Below are 18,040 nucleotides of genomic sequence, written 5' to 3'. Positions count from 1 at the left end.
AGGGAGGGAAGAGGGAGAAGAGAGCACACTGTCAGTAAGTACAGAAGAATGAATAGATCGAGGGACCCTGGTCACAGTCAAGGAAACCCTGGAGTCACCAGGAGCTGGAAACCACAGGCAGATTCATCTATAGGCTATTCGAGAAGGTGTGTCCCTGATAACACCTTCATTTTTACTCTCAGACCCCTAGAGATGGTTTCAGAAATGAAAAAAAACCCAAGCTCAGAACATGAGAAAGTAAGCCATGGATGTTGGTTGTACTTCAGGATTCCGTTAGCACATTGCTGCTCTTCTGCTACTTAAAGGATGGTGGGCAAAGACATATGTTTGGTTTTGGTTTCTTTATGTGCTACATATTTTGTTTTGAGGCAGGTGGTAGGTGTGGTTGCTCAGGCTGGAATGACCTCTCAGTTGTGGCCTAATCTCACTTTCAGTTTGAAGCTGCCTGGGCTCTGACAAACATTGCCTCTGGAACCTCTCAGCAGACCAAAATTGTCATTGAAGCAGGAGCTGTCCCCATTTTTATTGAGCTGCTTAACTCAGATTTTGAAGATGTACAAGAACAGGTAATACTCAAGATTTGATTCTGATGGTATGAACAGTATAATAAAAATTTTTATTTGGAGGCAGGCTCATTGGCACATGCTTTTAATCCCAGCACTCGAGAGACAGAGGCAGTCAGATATCTGTGAATTTGAGGACAGCTAAGGCTGTGTAGCGAGACCCTATCTTAAAAAGCAGAAGCAAAAAATAAAAAGTGTGTTTTCAGGTTTTTATCCCAGGTCTTTGAATGGTACTCTTACAGGTCTTGGAATTTTGTCAGTTGTGAGAGTATCACTTGTTACTTACGGAGCCCCATTGGAACCACCTCAGTCTGTATAAAGAAGTTAATCAGAAGGGAGCGGCTAGGTTGCCTTTGGATGGGTTTGGTCCCTAGCATGGACGAGCAGAGTTAGGGGGTAAGAATTTAGACCACGCCTCTCTGTAACATACAGGTATTGCTTTGGAGATTGGATTATGAAAACACTTGAACAGTGAGGGGCTAGAGAATGTGGTTCAGTTGGTAGAATAATTGCTTAGTATGTATGAATAAATCCCTGAGTTCAATCCTCAATACCACAAAACCCCAGCAAATCTGTAATCCCAGCCCTTTGGAGATAAAGGCTGAAGGATCCAGGGTTCAAGGTTGTCCTTGGATGCATAGCAAGCTTAAGGCCAACCTGCTTCAAAAACACAGAAATCAATGCACTTGAACAATGAGAATTTCCCAGAGAATAAGCATACTCATGCCCTGGGAAGGTGGCGGAGGTCTTAAAAGCTGTGTGCTGTCACTTCTCTCCCCGCTTGTCCTGTCCTGTCCTCTTCCATTCCATTCGGCCTTTCCTTGAATCACATCCTTGATGATGAACTGAGTAAACACAAATAAATTGTTGTGGTTTTTTTGTAGTTACCTCAGTCATTCTAGTGAACTAACAAGCTAAAAGGATTGTAAGAATCGCCATTGTCCAAAGTGGGTTCAGTTCTCCAAGACTGACCTATGGCATCTGTGCTAAATCCAGGAGTTAATGTTGGAATTGAATGAAACTATCAGACATACAGTTGATGTCAGAGAATTAGTTGTTAGTGTGGGATAAATTGTATAATTTTTGTATCAAAGGTGCTGTTGGAAAAGATGCCCCACTGTGGAGATAAAGACAAAACTCCATTTCTCCTATGGATTCTTGCTAGTTTCATAGAAATGGAGAGAGGTGGTTGGGCATGGTGGCAGACACCTATAATAATCTTTGAGTTCGAGGTTACATAATGAGTCCCAGGCTAGGCAGGGCGTCATAATAAGACCCACCTGAAAATATATAAACAAATAAATAAATAAAAATAACCTAAAAAAGAAGACTTGATGTTCCAGATATGAAAATGAGTTAGTTTGTGAGACTTAAGAAGTGGAGAATAAGCTGGGCGGTGGTGGTGCACGCCTTTAATCCCAGCACTGGGAGGCAGAGCCAGGCGGATCTCTGTGAGTTCGAGGCCAGCCTGGTCTACAGAGAAAGATCCAGGAAAGGCGCAAAACTACACAGAGAAACCCTGCCTCGAAAAACCAAAAAACAAACAAACAAAGTGGAGAACAGTGGTGTGCTCTGGCTTACCTGGTGTAGCTCTGGTCTGCGGTGGAGAGAGGAACTAGTCATTCTGATGGCTTTCTCCCCGTCTAATGGAAGGGATGAGGTGGTAGTTTGGTGTCTCTGGCTTCAGCTTAGATGACAGCCTGTCTTCCCCCACAACACCAGGGCCTTCTGGGAAAGCTCGGATAGAACAAGTGCTAATCCAGCGTTCCAGAAGAGCAGTCACTCGAGCTTGCTGTCCAGCCCTGATTATGAGAAGTCACAGAATCCAGGCAGTTATGGCGCACACCTTTATTTTCATCACTGGGGTGGGGTTTGTGGTGTGGTGTGCAGAGGCAGATGGATCTCTGAGTTTGAGCTCAGCCTGGTCTACAGAGTGAGTTCCAGGACAGCCAGGACTACACAGAGAAACCCTATCTCAAAAAACTAAAACAAAAACAAAAATAACAACCAGTAGTCCCAGAAGCTACTAGGCTCTGTGAGTGACAGTCCGTTATCCCATTATCCCTTTCCAGGCAGTCTGGGCTCTGGGAAACATAGCTGGAGACAGTTCCGTTTGCAGAGATTACGTCTTGAATTGTTCCATCCTTAATCCTTTGTTAACGTGAGTAATTGCCATCATTTGCACTTGGGGCATCTGTGGGGTTGCTAAATGGCAGTACATTTTGTGGGCAGCTTGCTTGATTCCTTAAGATAGAAAAGCACTGGGCCGGGCAGGAGTGGCATATGCCTTTATTCCCAACATTCAGGAAGCAGAAGCAGGCAGAGCCCTTGTTCCAGACCAGCCTGGTTTACAAAGCCAGTTTCAGGACAGCTATGGCTAACCAGAGAAGCCCTATTTTAAAAATAAATAAATAAAATAAAAATAGATAAGTAAATAAACAAAGCCTGGTGTAGTGGTGTGTGCCTTTAATCCTAGCATTTGAGAGACCAACCTGGTCTTCATAGCAAGTTTCAGATCAGCCAGGAATACATAGGGCCCTCTTTCAGGATCAAAAGAGTCTGGGTTTGCCTCTAGGTTTTAGTGGCAAGAGCCTTGTGCTAGAAGGTCAGTGCTCAGATTATGGCTTTGTTGTTCCTTCAGACTCCTTACTAAGTCCACACGACTGACAATGACTCGGAATGCAGTCTGGGCCCTGTCAAACCTCTGCCGGGGGAAGAACCCACCTCCAGAATTTGCAAAGGTGAGCGCTGCTTATAACTGTGACCAGATTCCATTATAGGAAGTCTTTTTCAGCTTTGGGAAGACCCCTGAGAGTCTCAGATAACGTGAAACTAAAAGGCACTTGTAGTATAGCAGGTGATCTTGTGTACCTTCCTAGGAAAGTAAAGGGTGGGCCTGTAGGTTCGATGACATTTCCAAGCTCTAGAATTACATGTTGGGAAGGGGTGGCAGTGATAGGCTCGGTGATAGCCTGATGTAGCCCTGCTCTCAGTCCTGCTCACTCTGCTTCCAACAGGTCTCTCCTTGTTTGCCTGTATTGTCTCGCCTCCTCTTCAGCAGCGACTCAGACTTGCTGGCAGATGCTTGCTGGGCCCTCTCTTACTTGTCTGATGGCCCCAATGAGAAGATCCAGGCAGTCATAGACTCTGGAGTCTGTCGGAGATTGGTAGAACTTCTGATGTAAGTTGTTTCAGTTTAAGAGGGTAAAATTTTCCTTAGCTTTACCAAGTTCCAAGAGCTCCATCCTAAGCTGGGCATGGTGGTGTATGCCTGGAATCCCAGCATTTAATGGAGCCTGAGGCAGGAGAATCACAAATTCAAGGATAGCCTGAACTGCTGAGTGAGGCTGTCTCACAAAACAAAACTCTGAACAGCAGATTGCTGACCTACTCCAGGTCTGGAGCTCTAAGGAATGCTGCCAGCCTTGGTTTTCAGCAGGGCTGAACATGATGTGTTGCTTCACTGCTGATAAGCTGTTCTTCTTCTGTAGGCACAACGATTACAAAGTGGCATCTCCTGCCTTGAGAGCTGTGGGTAATATTGTCACTGGGGATGACATCCAGACCCAGGTAAGAATGAATGGCTTTTTCTATAACATAGTTTTAGCACTGTCACTCTGTATTATCAGAATTCCTTCTTCTCCCAAACAAATTAGAAACAAACCCTCCAGTTGGTACTTATGAAAAGAAGCTAAATGGAGTGGTTGCTTTACTGGGACATTCTAAGGAGTTACATCTGATCTGTGAGCCTTTTGAGAGGCTGAAAGCTGTGGGCTCCACCAAGTCTTGCTAGACCTTTCGGGTCACGTAGAAATCACCTCGTGTTAACCTCATGTTAACCTTTTGAGCTGTGTGTGGCATACACCTGTAATCCTAGCACTTAGAGGTTAGAGGCAGAAGAGTCAGGTAGTTCAAGGCCATCCTCGACTACATTAAACCCTATCTCAAAAAACCGAAAGTATGAAAAATGATTCCTTCAAACCAGCAGCAGAGTGGTGCATCTACTCGGGAGGCTGAAGCCCAGGACCTTGACACCAGCCTGAGCAATTCAACAAGGTCCTGTCTCAGAAAACTAAAATAGTGTGCACCCTGCACACACATGAGCCCATAAATGTAAAATGAAAAAGAACACTCCCTACAGTGAGGGCACAGTAAGTTTCCCTTGTTCAAGCGTAGACCTCTGCTGATTTCCTTTTGATTTTTTCAGTGAGTGGTATATGGTCCATGAGTTAGCGCAATACTCTAGTTTCTCTTGCTATTGATGTGGAGTTTTATTTCATTGGATTGCTACAGACACTTCATTATGAGTGGAGTCACAATATTTATCTCTTACATCTGGCTTAGTTAGCATAATGTCTTTAAGGTTCATCTATGTGTCAGAATTCCCCTATTAAAGCTGAAAGATAGTTGTTTGTGCGTACTGTATTTTTAAAATCCTCTCCATCCATTTTTATGTTGTTTTCACTTCCTAGCTATTGTGAATAATGCTGCCATGGACGCTGGTATACACTAAGTCTATGCTTTCATTTCTTGGGTCATGTATATGAAAAAGAGATTAGATAAACGTGGTAATCTATGCTAATTTTATGAGTTTAGCTGCTTTCATTTTCTGTCTCTACCAGCACCAGATCCTCCCCCTCTTTCCTGCACATCTCATTTCCTGGTGTTTTTATGACAGCCATCCTAACGAGTGTCAAGTGCTGTCTGAGTTTGAGTTTCGTTTTTCTATTGATTAGTGGTTGTGAGCCTATTCCGAGTGCTAATTGACAACCTACATACCGTTTTTTTGAAATGTCTTTTCAAGCCCTTTTCTCCTTTGTAGTGGGTTGCTTAGTGTGTTTTTGTGATTTTAGGACTTAAATTATTTATATACTCTGGATATTAACCCTTGCCAGTATGCGTTTTGCAAGTATTTTCTCCTACTTTTTGGGTTTATTTTGCACTGTTTATGGTGTCTGATGCGTATCCATTTTTAACTTGAGTAACTCTAACTATCTGATTTTGTTGTATTTCGTGTGCTCTTGTCCAGGTCATTCTCAACTGTTCAGCCCTCCCTTGCCTCCTCCACCTGCTGAGCAGCTCTAAGGAGTCAATCCGGAAGGAAGCTTGCTGGACCATTTCAAACATCACTGCTGGTAACAGGGCTCAAATACAGGTAGATTTGCTTCCAAAAAAAACCATTCGTTTCCTATTAGAAATTGGAGCCAAAAAAAAAAAAAAAGGAAAAGATATTGGAGCCAAGGCAAAGGATGAACAGTGTAGCCCAGTGGTAGAAAGTCTGCCTAATGTGTGCAAGGCCTGGATTCAGTGCCCACACCACCAAACAGATGGGGTCAGCATGACTAGTTGGTCAAAGGGTCTGCATAGTGGAAACTAGGTTCCCCCACACCTTGTCAGCTCTCTGGTGAGAACAAAGGAGAACTTTGAGGTGGGTCAATGGAGAGAAGCCTAAATCAGAAGTGATTTGGGGACTAGGTTTGCTCTATGTTCATCCTTTCTCTAAGGCCTATCCTGTCCTACCTCTGCCTCCCAAGTGTCTCATGGAGCCCAGGCTAGCCTCAAATGACCTTGAATTCCTGATTTCCTGCCTCCACCATCCAAGTATTGGGATTACACAAGCATTTCCTGACCCTTGTGCTTTTTCTCCGTAAACTACCTTTCTGCCTCCATCCTCCTTCCTCATTCTCTTTCAGGCTGTCATCGATGCAAATATCTTCCCTGTGTTGATCGAAATCCTTCAGAAAGCAGAGTTCCGTACAAGGAAGGAAGCAGCCTGGGCCATCACCAATGCCACATCAGGAGGAACCCCTGAGCAGATCAGGTGTGGTGCCTTTCCCAACATCTTAAATGATATGTGTGGTCTCCTTTGTTCTTGGTTTTTAGATGACTCTAAATGGCTTTTGATGGGAGAAAGGTTTGCCCTAGTCTAAATGCAATGGTTTTTTTGTTTTGTTTTGTTTTGTTTTTTTTCTTCGAGACAGGGTTTCTCTGTGTAGCTTTGCGCCTTTCCTGAACTCACTCTTAGCCCAGGGTGGCCTCGAACTCACAGAGATCCGCCTGCCTCTGCCCCCCGAGTGCTGGGATTAAAGGCGTGCGTCATCAACGCCTGGCCCTGTCATAGAGTTTAACTGGTAAGCTGCTAAATGATACTAGACTCTGGAATAGATTCCTGTGTTGTTGATGGTGGTTATATTCCACCATTCAGACAGGCTGATCTATCCTGTCTGACCTCCCACCTGCTGGGATCGTGCGCACACACCTCTGTATCAGGCTAGGGCTTGAGTTTTTTGTTTGTTTGCGATGAGGGCTCTCCTCAAGTTTGTGATATCTCCATGCCCAGTTTGTACATGTGCTCCTTTATTCTAGTTTGTATCATCTAAACAATAGGAGGGATGGTGGAAATTGGTTAAGTGTTTTTCCCTCTAATTATAACCTACTGAAGGGAGTATATATAGTCTGTACATATAGAGTCCAGGAGAAAGGAAGAGCTATTGAATTAATATAAATGTAAATATAAAATTAATAAAAGAAAAACAAGCTGGATATGATGGTATACAACTTAAACCTAGGATCTCTGTGAATTTGAGGCCAGCATGATCTACAGAGTGAATCCTAGGCTAGCAAGGACTACCTAGAGAAACCAGGTTTTAAAAGGGCTCAGGGGAGGGGCTGGAGAGATGGCTCAGTGGTTAAGAGCACTGGCTGCTCTTCCAGAGGACCCGGGTTCAATTCCCAGCAACCACATGGCAGCTCACAACTGTATGTGACTCCACTTCCAGTGGACCTGACACCCTTACACCAATACACATAAAAATAAAATTAAATAAATTTTAAATACATAAATAAAAGGGCTCGGGGATTAAATACAATATTATACTGTATGCCTGTTAGATAAGAAAAAAATATACAAAAAGGTCCAAGAATCTGGAGATCTTCACAGATTTGACTATAATTTAAGAACCTCCGAAAGGAATATTCTGAGTAGAGCTAAAGAGGTAGGAGCCAGATTGTAGTCAGTCTTTATTAATATAAAATAGAGGTTGTACTCAGGAAAATAAGGAACCCGAAGAATGAATTTATTTGTTTGTTTGTTTGTTTGTTTGTTTTGTTTTTTCAAGACAGGGTTTCTCTGTGTAGTTTTGGTTTGTTTTGTTTGTTTTGGTTTTTTGAGACAGGGTTTCTCTGTGTAGTTTTGGTGCCTGTCCTGGATCTTGCTCTGTAGACCAGGCTGGCCTCAAACTCACAGAGATCCACCTGGCTCTGCCTCCGGAGTGCTGGGATTAAAGGCGTGCGCCACGGCCACCTGGCCTGAAGAATTTCTTTCTTTCTTTCTTTTTTTTTTTTTTTTTTTACCTTTCTAGAGCTTTATTGGGGGGGCAGAGACAGAGAAACAGAGAGACCGCGTGGAGAGAAGAGAATGGAGGAGAGAGTGAGGAAAAGAGCCTGAAGAATTTCTTAATGTGTCTAGAGTGATAATATTGTAGCCAAGGTGACATTAGGACTCTGGTGTGTTCATTAGGGAACTAGATCAGTGGCAGAGTGCAGGTAGAGAGATTAAAGTGAGGGACAGGGGATTATCAAGACTCAGGAAGAATTCACTGTTGAAAGTATTGGTATGTATGAGGGAGACTCTGGGTAAATCGCTTGCTTAGCACTTGTTCTGCATTAGTTTGGAGCTTACTTCATCTCTCATCCCCAGGTACCTGGTGTCACTGGGCTGCATCAAACCCCTGTGTGACTTGCTAACTGTAATGGATTCAAAGATTGTGCAAGTAGCCCTCAATGGACTAGAGAACATCCTGCGGCTTGGAGAGCAAGAGGGCAAGCGGAGTGGCTCAGGGGTCAATCCCTACTGTGGCCTCATTGAGGAAGCCTATGGTAAGTTCTCTCCCTGATCTATGTCTGCTAGTAGGGAAGATGTTGGAGCACATCAACCCATTTTAGGAAACTTGAGTCTGTTTATTTTTTTTTTTTTACTACATTTATTTATCCATTCATTTGTGTATGTGTACATGTATGAGTGTGAGCGCACATGATAAGGCACACGTGGGTATGGAGGTCAGAGGACAACCTGGAAGAGTCGATTCTCTCTTCCCACCACGTGGCTTGTAAGAATTGTCAGGCTTGGCAGTAGACACCTTTACCCATTGAGTCTGTGTTTTTAAGGAAGTGATGAGTTCCTGTCCCAGCCAAGCTATACCACGCATAGGGTTACAGACCTTTCCTTGGGAGTAACTGGCATGTGCTGACTAGCCAGGTAGCTAGAACTAATTAGTATCCAAGTTTTCTTGTCCCACCAGTTCCTTCTCTCTCTGGGAGCGATAGGTCAGTGTTAATCTCATAGGCTCTACCTACCTCAAAAGTAGGTATGGCAGAGATGCAAGGAGCAAGAGTCCAAAATTTGATATACTACTACCAGGAGCTAAAAAGATACCAGGCTCTCCAGTAAAAATACTGGATTGCAGCCAGACAGTGAGGGTGCATGTCTTTAACCCCAGCCCTCGGGAGGCAGAGGCAGGTGGATCTCTGTGAGTTCAAGGCCAGCCTGGGCTACAGAGTGAGCTCCAGGACAGCCAGGGCTACACTAAGAAACCCTTTGAAGAACAAAAAATACACACACACACATACACACACACACACACACACACACACACACTCTGGATTGCCTTAGCCAACCAATCTCAGAAGAGGCAGATCATGATTTGCCCAGAATTAGATTAAAACAGGATTTGGACTCGACGTTGTGATTTGTGTGTGCCCCAGATCCTTACATGGATGCATGCGTGTGTGAACCAGAGGTCAGCCTCAGCCTCAGGTCTTGTTCCTAAAGAGCTCCACCCCTTATGTTTTGTGGGGTCCTTGAGATAGATGTAGGGCTCACTGAGGAAGCCCTGCTGACAGGCCATGCAGAAAGGCGCAGGCAGTCTGTCCCAACACTGTCACCCCACCCCTGCTAGGACTGGAAGTGCCCCCACCTTTCCTGGCCTGCCTTCTGGGGAGCAAACTCATGCTTTCGGGCAAGCACTTTACAACTGAGGTGCTGTTCTCGCTCCCTGGAGCCTCTAATATCAGCTGACACTTTGACGTCATTTCTTCTGCAATTTTATAATTTGGGGAAGAGTCATTGACTCCTTTTTCAAGTCAAGGAATGATGTGATCTCACTACTTTCATTTGGAAATTTCTTCTTGCCACCATAGGCTTGGATAAAATTGAGTTTCTCCAGAGCCATGAGAACCAGGAAATCTACCAGAAGGCCTTTGACCTCATCGAGCACTACTTTGGTGTAGAAGATGACGATAGCAGCCTGGCTCCTCAGGTGGATGAAACGCAACAGCAGTTCATCTTCCAACAGCCTGAGGCCCCCATGGAGGGCTTCCAGCTATAATGTCTGCCTCCAGGGAGGGGAGGGCATGGGAAGCACCACCAGCCAGCAGAAGAGCAGCCCTCTGGTGGGCAGGCAAACAGCCACCCCACCAGCAGCCTCCATCCACCTGCTGCCCTGGAGACTGTGCTCTTGACCTGCTCATCCCCTTCCCTGGAGGGAGCACCCTCTGGACAGACAGAACCATCTGAGGCTCACACTGGGTTTTGTGACAAGAAGGGGACGTGTGGGTTTTTCTTCCTTACACTTTCTTTTGGCTGCACACATGTCTTGAACCCAGAGCCCAGGGGTGGACAGAGGAGGACTGAGGTAATCAATTTGCACCTTTAATTTTTTTTTCTTTTATTTTCTTTAGTGGTGACTTCCTTCCCATTTATCTTGCTTCATCCATCCCAGTCCTCTGCCCTAATGTGTGTAACTCTTATCTTGGGTACTTGAGCAGATGGAATATTCCCAGAGGTGGGAGGTGGGAGGGGAGGGGAGAATCCAAAACAAAGTGTTCTTGCTCTGACCGAATATTAATCTTGTATGCTTGGATTGGTTATTTAAGTTTTTCTTTTGCACATTTTTCTTGTATTAAGGTTGTTCTTCCCATAAAGCTGGTTTTTAGAAACCCAGCTGCCAGCACTGTCTGGAAATAGAGGCTAATGGGGAGTGCCCCCCCCCACAAAGGTCCCTCCTGCCTCTGACCCTATGCCTGAAACCTCCCCCTTACTCTCCTGGAACAAATATACCAGTGCGAGTGGGAGGGAGGGGCACAGGCCTTCAGACAGGGCTTCCCTTGTGTAGCTACTGACCCTGAATCCTGCCCACCTCCTAAATGGTGCGACCCAACTTCATTTGTTTACTTGAAAATTCACCTCAGAGTTGAATGAACCTCTGAGGTGGCTGTGTTTTCTCCTGAGCTTGAGATGGGGGGCTGTGGTCCTTCCTTCTCCTGAGGAGAAAGTCCTTGCTCTGATGACCCATAAGTTGCAGAGGAGGTTGGAGTTAGTGTCGTGTATTGGGATAGTCAGAAATCCCTGCCTTTGGCCTTTCTTCTTCCTTCTGCCATAGTTGGATCATGTATATTTTACTTCCAAAGGAGAGAATGTCAAAAAGTTCCATATTTTTTTTTTTTTATATATTCTATATTTTAAGTAGGTCAGTCTTAATTGGTCTTAGGAGGACAAAGCGTCTGTGAGTGGGATACTGTGAGGAAGACCAGTAGAAGCTTCAGGCTCAAAGGACTGACTGGTCCTTTTCTTCTCTGCTTGGATTCTGGGCTGCCACTTGGGACCAACTCTCACCTCCGGAGTCTCTATGAAGTAAATCAGCCTGGGCTGATTGTCCCAGGACCTGAAGGGAGCAAAGAGGGCCTCAGGGCCTGGTGAAGTCTGCTGCTCTGGCCCTTGCTGCTGAGCAGAAGGCAGCCTGCCTTCTTCTCTAACTCAGTGTCAGGCCCTGTTTCCCAGCTGATCGTCACCTGTTACCAGAGGACCTTGGTGACCCGGACACTCTGGTCAGCGCTGTTGGCATCTCCCTTCTGCAGGTCCTTGTACCTAGCTTGAGTTTCACCTTTCTTGTGACAGTTACAGACACCTTTTCTTTCTTTAAGTAAAGCTAGTTCAATGCCTCAGAAGGTGGCCTGTGTTTTAGTAGGTTACACATTACACTAAAACTGAGCTCTGGGGGCGGGGAATACGGTCTCAGCACTGTCAGCTAGTGTAGCCCAACTGTGGAACTGGCAGCATCGTACCCCACTGTGGTGAAGCCGAGGATTCCCGGCCTCATTCCCGGCCTCATCTACACTTCTCTTTCTCCAGGAACGGCAGTCTTCTTACTCCTGTGACCACAGGTCTCCCTTGGGCTCCCACACTTGGCAGATCTGAAGTTCAGGCTCTTGTTGGCCATTGGCCTTCAGTTAGCTGTCTCCTTTAGTTTTGAGGCCTTGCTCCTAAGAAAAGTAGTTCAGAGCTGGCGGTTGATACTGAAAACTGTGACCAACATTGGAACACATTGGCGAGCCAAATACTTTTATTCACCCTCTGGCCTTCTGGGAAGACAATGGGCAGGCTTTTTTTTTTTTTTTTTTTTTTTAAAACCTGGCCTACAGCGCTATTATAAACTGCTCCTAGTTCAAAGAAAAGCCCTCTATGACTGCCATCATCACCCTTGTCTGAAGAGTAGAACACTGTAGTAGGATCTACTCTGAACATCTCAAGCAACAGTTAAGCCCCTGGCATTGGAGCCAGAGTCTCAGTATGAGACATAAATGTCCTGCTCACCCCATCCTTTCTCCAGTACCTCTTTGGCTGGATCTAGTACCAGATGGAAGAAGTTGGTTACCTAGCTGCTCTAAGCATCCCACACTGAAGTCCCCTTTAGTGACTGACAGAGTGGTCAGTCCTAGACACTGTCTTCAGACTCCAGCTCTCACCAGTGACTATAAGCTTTGATGTTGGCTACAGCCTTCTGGGAGAACCTTATGAGTTCCAGCCTGTTTGGCACCTTTGTTACTTGGGTCTGTGGACACACGCTTCCAAGAAGCAGGTGTTGATGACCTTTTTTTTTTGAGATCTTTGGTCCCCTTTACCTGGGACCTTGTATCTACTGCTTCTCCCTTCTGTACATGGAAGTCATCTCCCAGGAGCCTGTGTGCTGAAGCTAACCACGGGTTATAGCTGCTATTGTATTTAGCTAAGCGAGATGAAAAGAAGGTTCTTACACATGGACTTTCTACTTCCCTGACACCAATCCAGTCAAAAGACAAACTTCCCTGGAGGAACTATTTCTACTCCTGTCTGCCAGGAATCCTCGCAGTTCTACCCTCCTACTCCATGTGCCTTCTTTGAAGGCTTCTGCTCTTTTCGTTCAGACCTCATTCCTTCTCTCCCAGGCTCACTCAGTGTGGCATCCATTCTCTCGTGTATTCTTCAGGCTCAGGGTCTAACTTCTCGAAGGCCAAAAGCCAGCTTCTCCCTTCAGACCCAGGAGGGAGACAGGATCATGGCAAGCTTCCCTAGCAGGCTGGGGAAGGGTACAAGGCTCAGTGCACTGAACCATGGGAGATTGTGAGCAGTAGCAGGCGCCACTCCCCTGCGAGGCAGTAAGACAGACTTTTGGCGCAGTCTAGACCAACCTTATCCAGTATTTTTTCTGTTTTACCTTTTGTATTCTTTTGTTAAGCCAACAAACTGAGAATTTGCCCCTCTAAGGATCCATGTGGTGGACACTAGCTGCTCTTTGGCCAAAGGCCTTCATAACGGATTGTTTCCCAGTCTGTCCCCTAGTCCCACCCCAAAAGAAGACAGGCATGGCAATGGAAGAATTTGAGGTCAACTCCAACCGAATCTGAATGAAAACCTAGTTTCCTTTTGAGACAGCATCTTTTTTTGAAGCCTGAACTACGTGCAGGACCAAAGCTGGCTGTGAAAAAAGGAGCCATAAATTGGGGAACCTGAACACCAGAGGGCAAAGGCTTGTGTGATGTGTCTTCAAGGGCTTGGGCTTACCTACCTACTTCTAGGCCAGCCTGACTTCTAATGCTCCCACTAGCACATGCTGATGACACCCACTAGCCCTGCACCCCTGTGGCTCTGATTTTAATGTTTAGGTGTCAAGAAAGAAAGTGATCTACCATGTGCAGGGAGCTGTGAAGGAAGTCACAGTTCAGGTCCTAGGACTGCCTGGAAACTGTCAAAGGTTCACACCAGGAACCCTCAGAAACTGGAGGTGGGTATTGACTTTTTTAGCCGGCTTTTTTGGGAAATGTCTTTTTTGACCTATTAAATAAATGAAGTGGGTATGAGCTCTCAGCTCCCCAGCAGACAGAACATCACCCAAGGGCAGCTTGGGTTTCCAGGTGAGAACCCTAGAAAGGTGAATTTAATCCTCACAGGTTTTGCTTTCCAAATTCATTTGCTTTTATTTTTCTAAGAACTGTAAACTCTATTTTTTCACGTTCTCAGGGCCCCTGGGTAGACAAACAAAGCTTGATTTCAGAGCAGAAATAGGCCAAGAAACCATGGCATTGAGTGTGCTGAGTCCAGACAAATGATATTTATATACACATCCAAATTTGAAGAGAAAATGTATTTCTTTAGGTTTCAAACACTGTAATAGATACAAAGCAAAAATAAAAACCTGTTGCAAAGTTCTAAATTGTCTTCTTTGGTTTGGAGTGACCTTTATTGGGAAGTAAACCTAAGACCTGAGATGTCCATGATAAGAGTACCTACCTAGCATGTATGAAGCCCTGGGTTCAAACCTCAGCACCATGCAAGCCAGATAGATACTGGTTTGTAGAGGCAGGGGTCAGCCTGGCTGTATGAAACCCTATCTCAAAAACAAAGGGGGCCATCTCAGCAGCTAAAGGCATTAGTTAGCAGTGGAGTGGGAGCTGTATCGGGTTGTTGGGGAAGGAGCCCTGTGCTCTGGTAATTACCGAATCACCGTCTACTCTTCATAAGGTGAAGCCAGTGTCAGTGCCGCTCTCCGACACTGGACAGGAGTTGGATGTGTGAGATCACGCTTTGGCCAGAATGATAGCACATGACTATAACCCCATACTTGGTGGGGGAAGGCAGAGCCAGGAAGGTTGGGAGCTCAAGATTATTGGCTGCCTAGTGAGTTCAAGGCCAGCTTAGGCTACATGAGTTCCTACGTAAAGAAAAAAAAAATTGCTAGGCATAGTGATATACACCTTTAATCCCAGCACTCCAGAGGAAGATTATAAATTTGTACTTTAACAGTGGTAATGACAGTTACATCGGGTGCTGGGGGAGGTGTGTGTTTGTTGCCCCAGCTGGGCAACAGTAACATCAGCCTGAGTGCATATGCATGCATTTGGAGGTCAGAGGCCACAAGCCCTTCAGGGATAGGAGCCCTTCTGTGTGGTGTGGGATTATAGTCTCACTGACCCAACCAGCTTTAGAGCTCAGTGTCTGTATGGCAGGCTCTTTACCAACTGAATCATCTCCCCCGTGCCTATGGGTTTTTTCTTTGAATAGGCTTTAGTGAAATTAATTGGCATACAATAAATTGTATGTTTAAAATGTTAATTTTGAGCCAGGCGGTGGTGGCCGATGCCTTTAATCCCAGCACTCGGGAGGCAGGCGGATCTCTGTGAGTTCAAGGCCAGCCTGGTCTACAGAGTGAGTTCCACGACTGCCAGGGCTACACAGAGAAACCCTGTCTCAAACGAAACCCCCCCTCAAAAAAAATGTTAATTTTAGTAAGTTGATGCATACCCATGAAACTATCACCACAGTCAAGATTATGAACATCCATCACCTCCCTATGCTTCTGTATGCCCCAGGAACCCTCTCTGCTCCACTCCCAATTATCTTGACCTCTTCTGGTTCAGCATTTCCTTACATCCCACAAACTATATGAAAGTTGGATGTTCACAGACTCTCCAGTTGAGAGACTAGTCACGCAATGAACACCTGATTAAATCCCAGTTGAGAGACTAGTCAAGCAATGGACACCTGATTAAACCCATGCGGAAGGTTTTGGTTGGAAGAATTTCCTTTCCTCATTTTTTTCCCCCTGTACTGGGTGTTATACCCAAGGCTTCACAAATACTAGGTAGAGTCCTAGTGATAGGGAGGCTAGGCTGGGTGTCATCTACTTGCCAGGTATCATTTGAGACAGGAATGTCAATATGTCAGCTACCCTGGAGACCAATGACATGATCAATTGTTGGTAGTACCCTAGCAGACAGGCATTTAACTTTTCTTTTTTTTTTTTTTTTTTCATTTTTGTTTTTCAAGACAGGGTTTCTCTGTGCAACGGCCCTAGCTGTCCTGGTACTAGCTCTATAGGTCAGGCTACCCCTCGAACTCATAGAGATCCTCCTGCCTCTGCCTCCCAAATGCTGGACCTAAAGGCATGTGCCACCACCGCCCAGTGCATTTTTTTTTTTTTTTTTTTTTTTTTTTTTTTTTTTTTTTTTTTTTTTGGTTTTGAATCATTGTGCCAGCTGTCGACTCAGGATCGTGTCTGCTGGTGTGGGTTAGGGTGGCCAGGGGCATTTAACATTTTTTTAAAAGGAGGCAAATTGGGGCTGGAGAGATGGCTCAGTGGTTAAGAGCACTGGCTGCTCTTCCAGAGGTCCTGAGTTCAATTCCCAGGAACCACATGGCGGCTCACAACCATCCGTAATGTGATCTGGTGCCCTCTGCTGGCCTGCAGGTATACATGCAGACAGAACACTATACATAATAAATACCACTGTATACATAATAAATAGATCTTTAAAAAAAAAAAAGGCAAATTGCCCCTGGTTGCCCAGGCCTCAATCTGACCTACTTGGGAGACTAAGGCAGGAGGATCCCCGGCCAGAACCAGCAAAATGGCTCAGCAGATACGGGCACTTTTTGCCAAGCCCCAGAACTCTGACTTTGACACAAGTACTATAACACTTGAACACCCACATATATACATTACACACACAAATTAAATAGAAAAAAAATAGGGACAAATTTCAGCCTGGGCTAGAATGAGATCATACTGAGACCTGCTTCAAAATGGAAAGAAGGCTTAGAATGTAGTTCAAGGGTAATGCTATTGGCTAGCAAGCACGTGCTTTTGTTTCAGTACCTAACACAAAAACAAAAGGAAGTCGGGCGGTGGTGGCGCATGCCTTTAATCCCAGCAATCAGGAGGCAGAGCCAGGTGGATCTCTGTGAGTTCGAGGCCAGCCTGGGCTACAGAGTGAGTTCCAGGACAGGCACCAAAACTACACAGAGAAACCCTGTCTCAAAAAAACAAAACCAAGAGGAAGCAGGTTACAAACAGTGGAAATCTCCACCTGTAACTCCAAGCTTGTAACTCGTTTCAGTTGGTGATAAAGATCTACAAGTGTTTGTGACTAACTGCAAAGTCAAACATGAACCGCTGACCCAGGCTTTACACAAGCTCAAAACGAACCAAACCAAAGGTAAACGGACAGTACAGATGTGGTACTGATTCATCCTAACCCGACCCAGCAAAATGAGGGAAACTGGTAACAGATGCAGTTTTAACCCCTTCTTACCTCTGGTAACAGATGCAGTTTTAACCCCTTCTTACCTCGGTTCTAGTCCACAAAGAACAACTCTCAGCTGACTATAGGCTAAACCAAACCCATTGTTACCTATTTCCTCCTTGATTTGCCCAAAAGAGTGAGACACCTCCAATAAAAATAACAAGGAAGGGGCTGGAGAGATGGCTCAGCGGTTAAGAGCACTAGCAGTTGTTCTTCCAGAGGTCCTGAGTTCAATTCCCAGCACTGACATGGCTCACAGCCATCTATGAGATCTAGTGCCCAGCCATCTATGAGATCTAGTGCCCTCTTCTGGCCTGAAGATATACATGCAGGCTGAACACTATATATATGATAAATTAAAAAAATAATAATAACTGGCTCTTTAAAACAAGTAAAAAGTAACAAGGGGGCTGGAGAGATGGCTCAGAGGTTAAGAGCACTGACTGCTCTTCCAGAGGTCCTGAGTTCAATTCCCAGCAACCACATGGTGGCTCACAACCATCTGTAATGAGATCTGGTGCCCTCTTCTGGTCATACATGCTGTATACAAAATAAATAAATAAATCTTAAAAAAAAAAAAAGTAACAAGGAAGTGCTGGGCATGGGAAGTGCTGGGCGTGGCTCAGTGTTTAAGAGCTCTTACTGCTCTTACAGCGGATCCAAGTTTGGCTCCAGCACCCACATGAGACAGCTCAGAACCACCTATAACTCCAGTTCCAAGAGATCTCATAGACCCCAGGGACACATGTAATGCACAGATATACATGAAGTCAAAACCCCCCTACACAAAACATAAGAACATAAAGAGCAAAAAATAATAATAAGGAAGAGAGGAGCTGGAGAGATGGCTCAGTGGTTAAGATCACTTACTTACTTAAAGCATCCGGAGTTCAGCTCCCAGCATTCAGGGTCCGTAAAATTTTTTTAAGACTTGTTTTGTTCCTAAGATTTTTTTTTTCATTCCAAGTAATGAGTGTTTCGCAGGCATGTATGTATGGGCACCATGGGTGTGCCTGGTGCTTTTCTAGGCTAGAAATGGGTATAATAGGATGCAAGTGAGTGCCTGTGTGTCACACACAAAC

General features: G+C 45.1%; 1 protein-coding gene across 6 annotated transcripts in view; it reads left to right on the top strand.

Moving 5' to 3' along the window:
• The window catches only part of Kpna6 (karyopherin subunit alpha 6), a 34,594-nt gene extending 20,510 nt beyond the window's left edge, over nt 1–14,084 (top strand). For all 6 annotated transcript variants that reach the window (XM_028887594.2, XM_028887592.2, XM_028887593.2 and 3 more), the window contains exons 6-14: nt 435–566; nt 2,636–2,724; nt 3,205–3,304; nt 3,581–3,744; nt 4,055–4,133; nt 5,593–5,718; nt 6,257–6,384; nt 8,263–8,441; nt 9,762–14,084. In XM_028887594.2, the coding sequence (XP_028743427.1) occupies nt 435–566; nt 2,636–2,724; nt 3,205–3,304; nt 3,581–3,744; nt 4,055–4,133; nt 5,593–5,718; nt 6,257–6,384; nt 8,263–8,441; nt 9,762–9,949 (1,185 nt within the window). In that variant the 3' untranslated portion in view covers nt 9,950–14,084. The remainder of the gene's footprint in view (nt 1–434; nt 567–2,635; nt 2,725–3,204; nt 3,305–3,580; nt 3,745–4,054; nt 4,134–5,592; nt 5,719–6,256; nt 6,385–8,262; nt 8,442–9,761) is intronic.
• Nucleotides 14,085–18,040: the final 3,956 nt, after the last annotated feature.

Source organism: Peromyscus leucopus, chromosome 2 (genome assembly GCF_004664715.2).
Source record: "Peromyscus leucopus breed LL Stock chromosome 2, UCI_PerLeu_2.1, whole genome shotgun sequence".
NCBI classification, from domain to species: Eukaryota; Metazoa; Chordata; class Mammalia; order Rodentia; family Cricetidae; genus Peromyscus; species Peromyscus leucopus.
The sequence above is the reverse complement of the archived record's forward strand: the minus strand, read 5'-3'. Positions and strand labels throughout refer to the sequence as shown.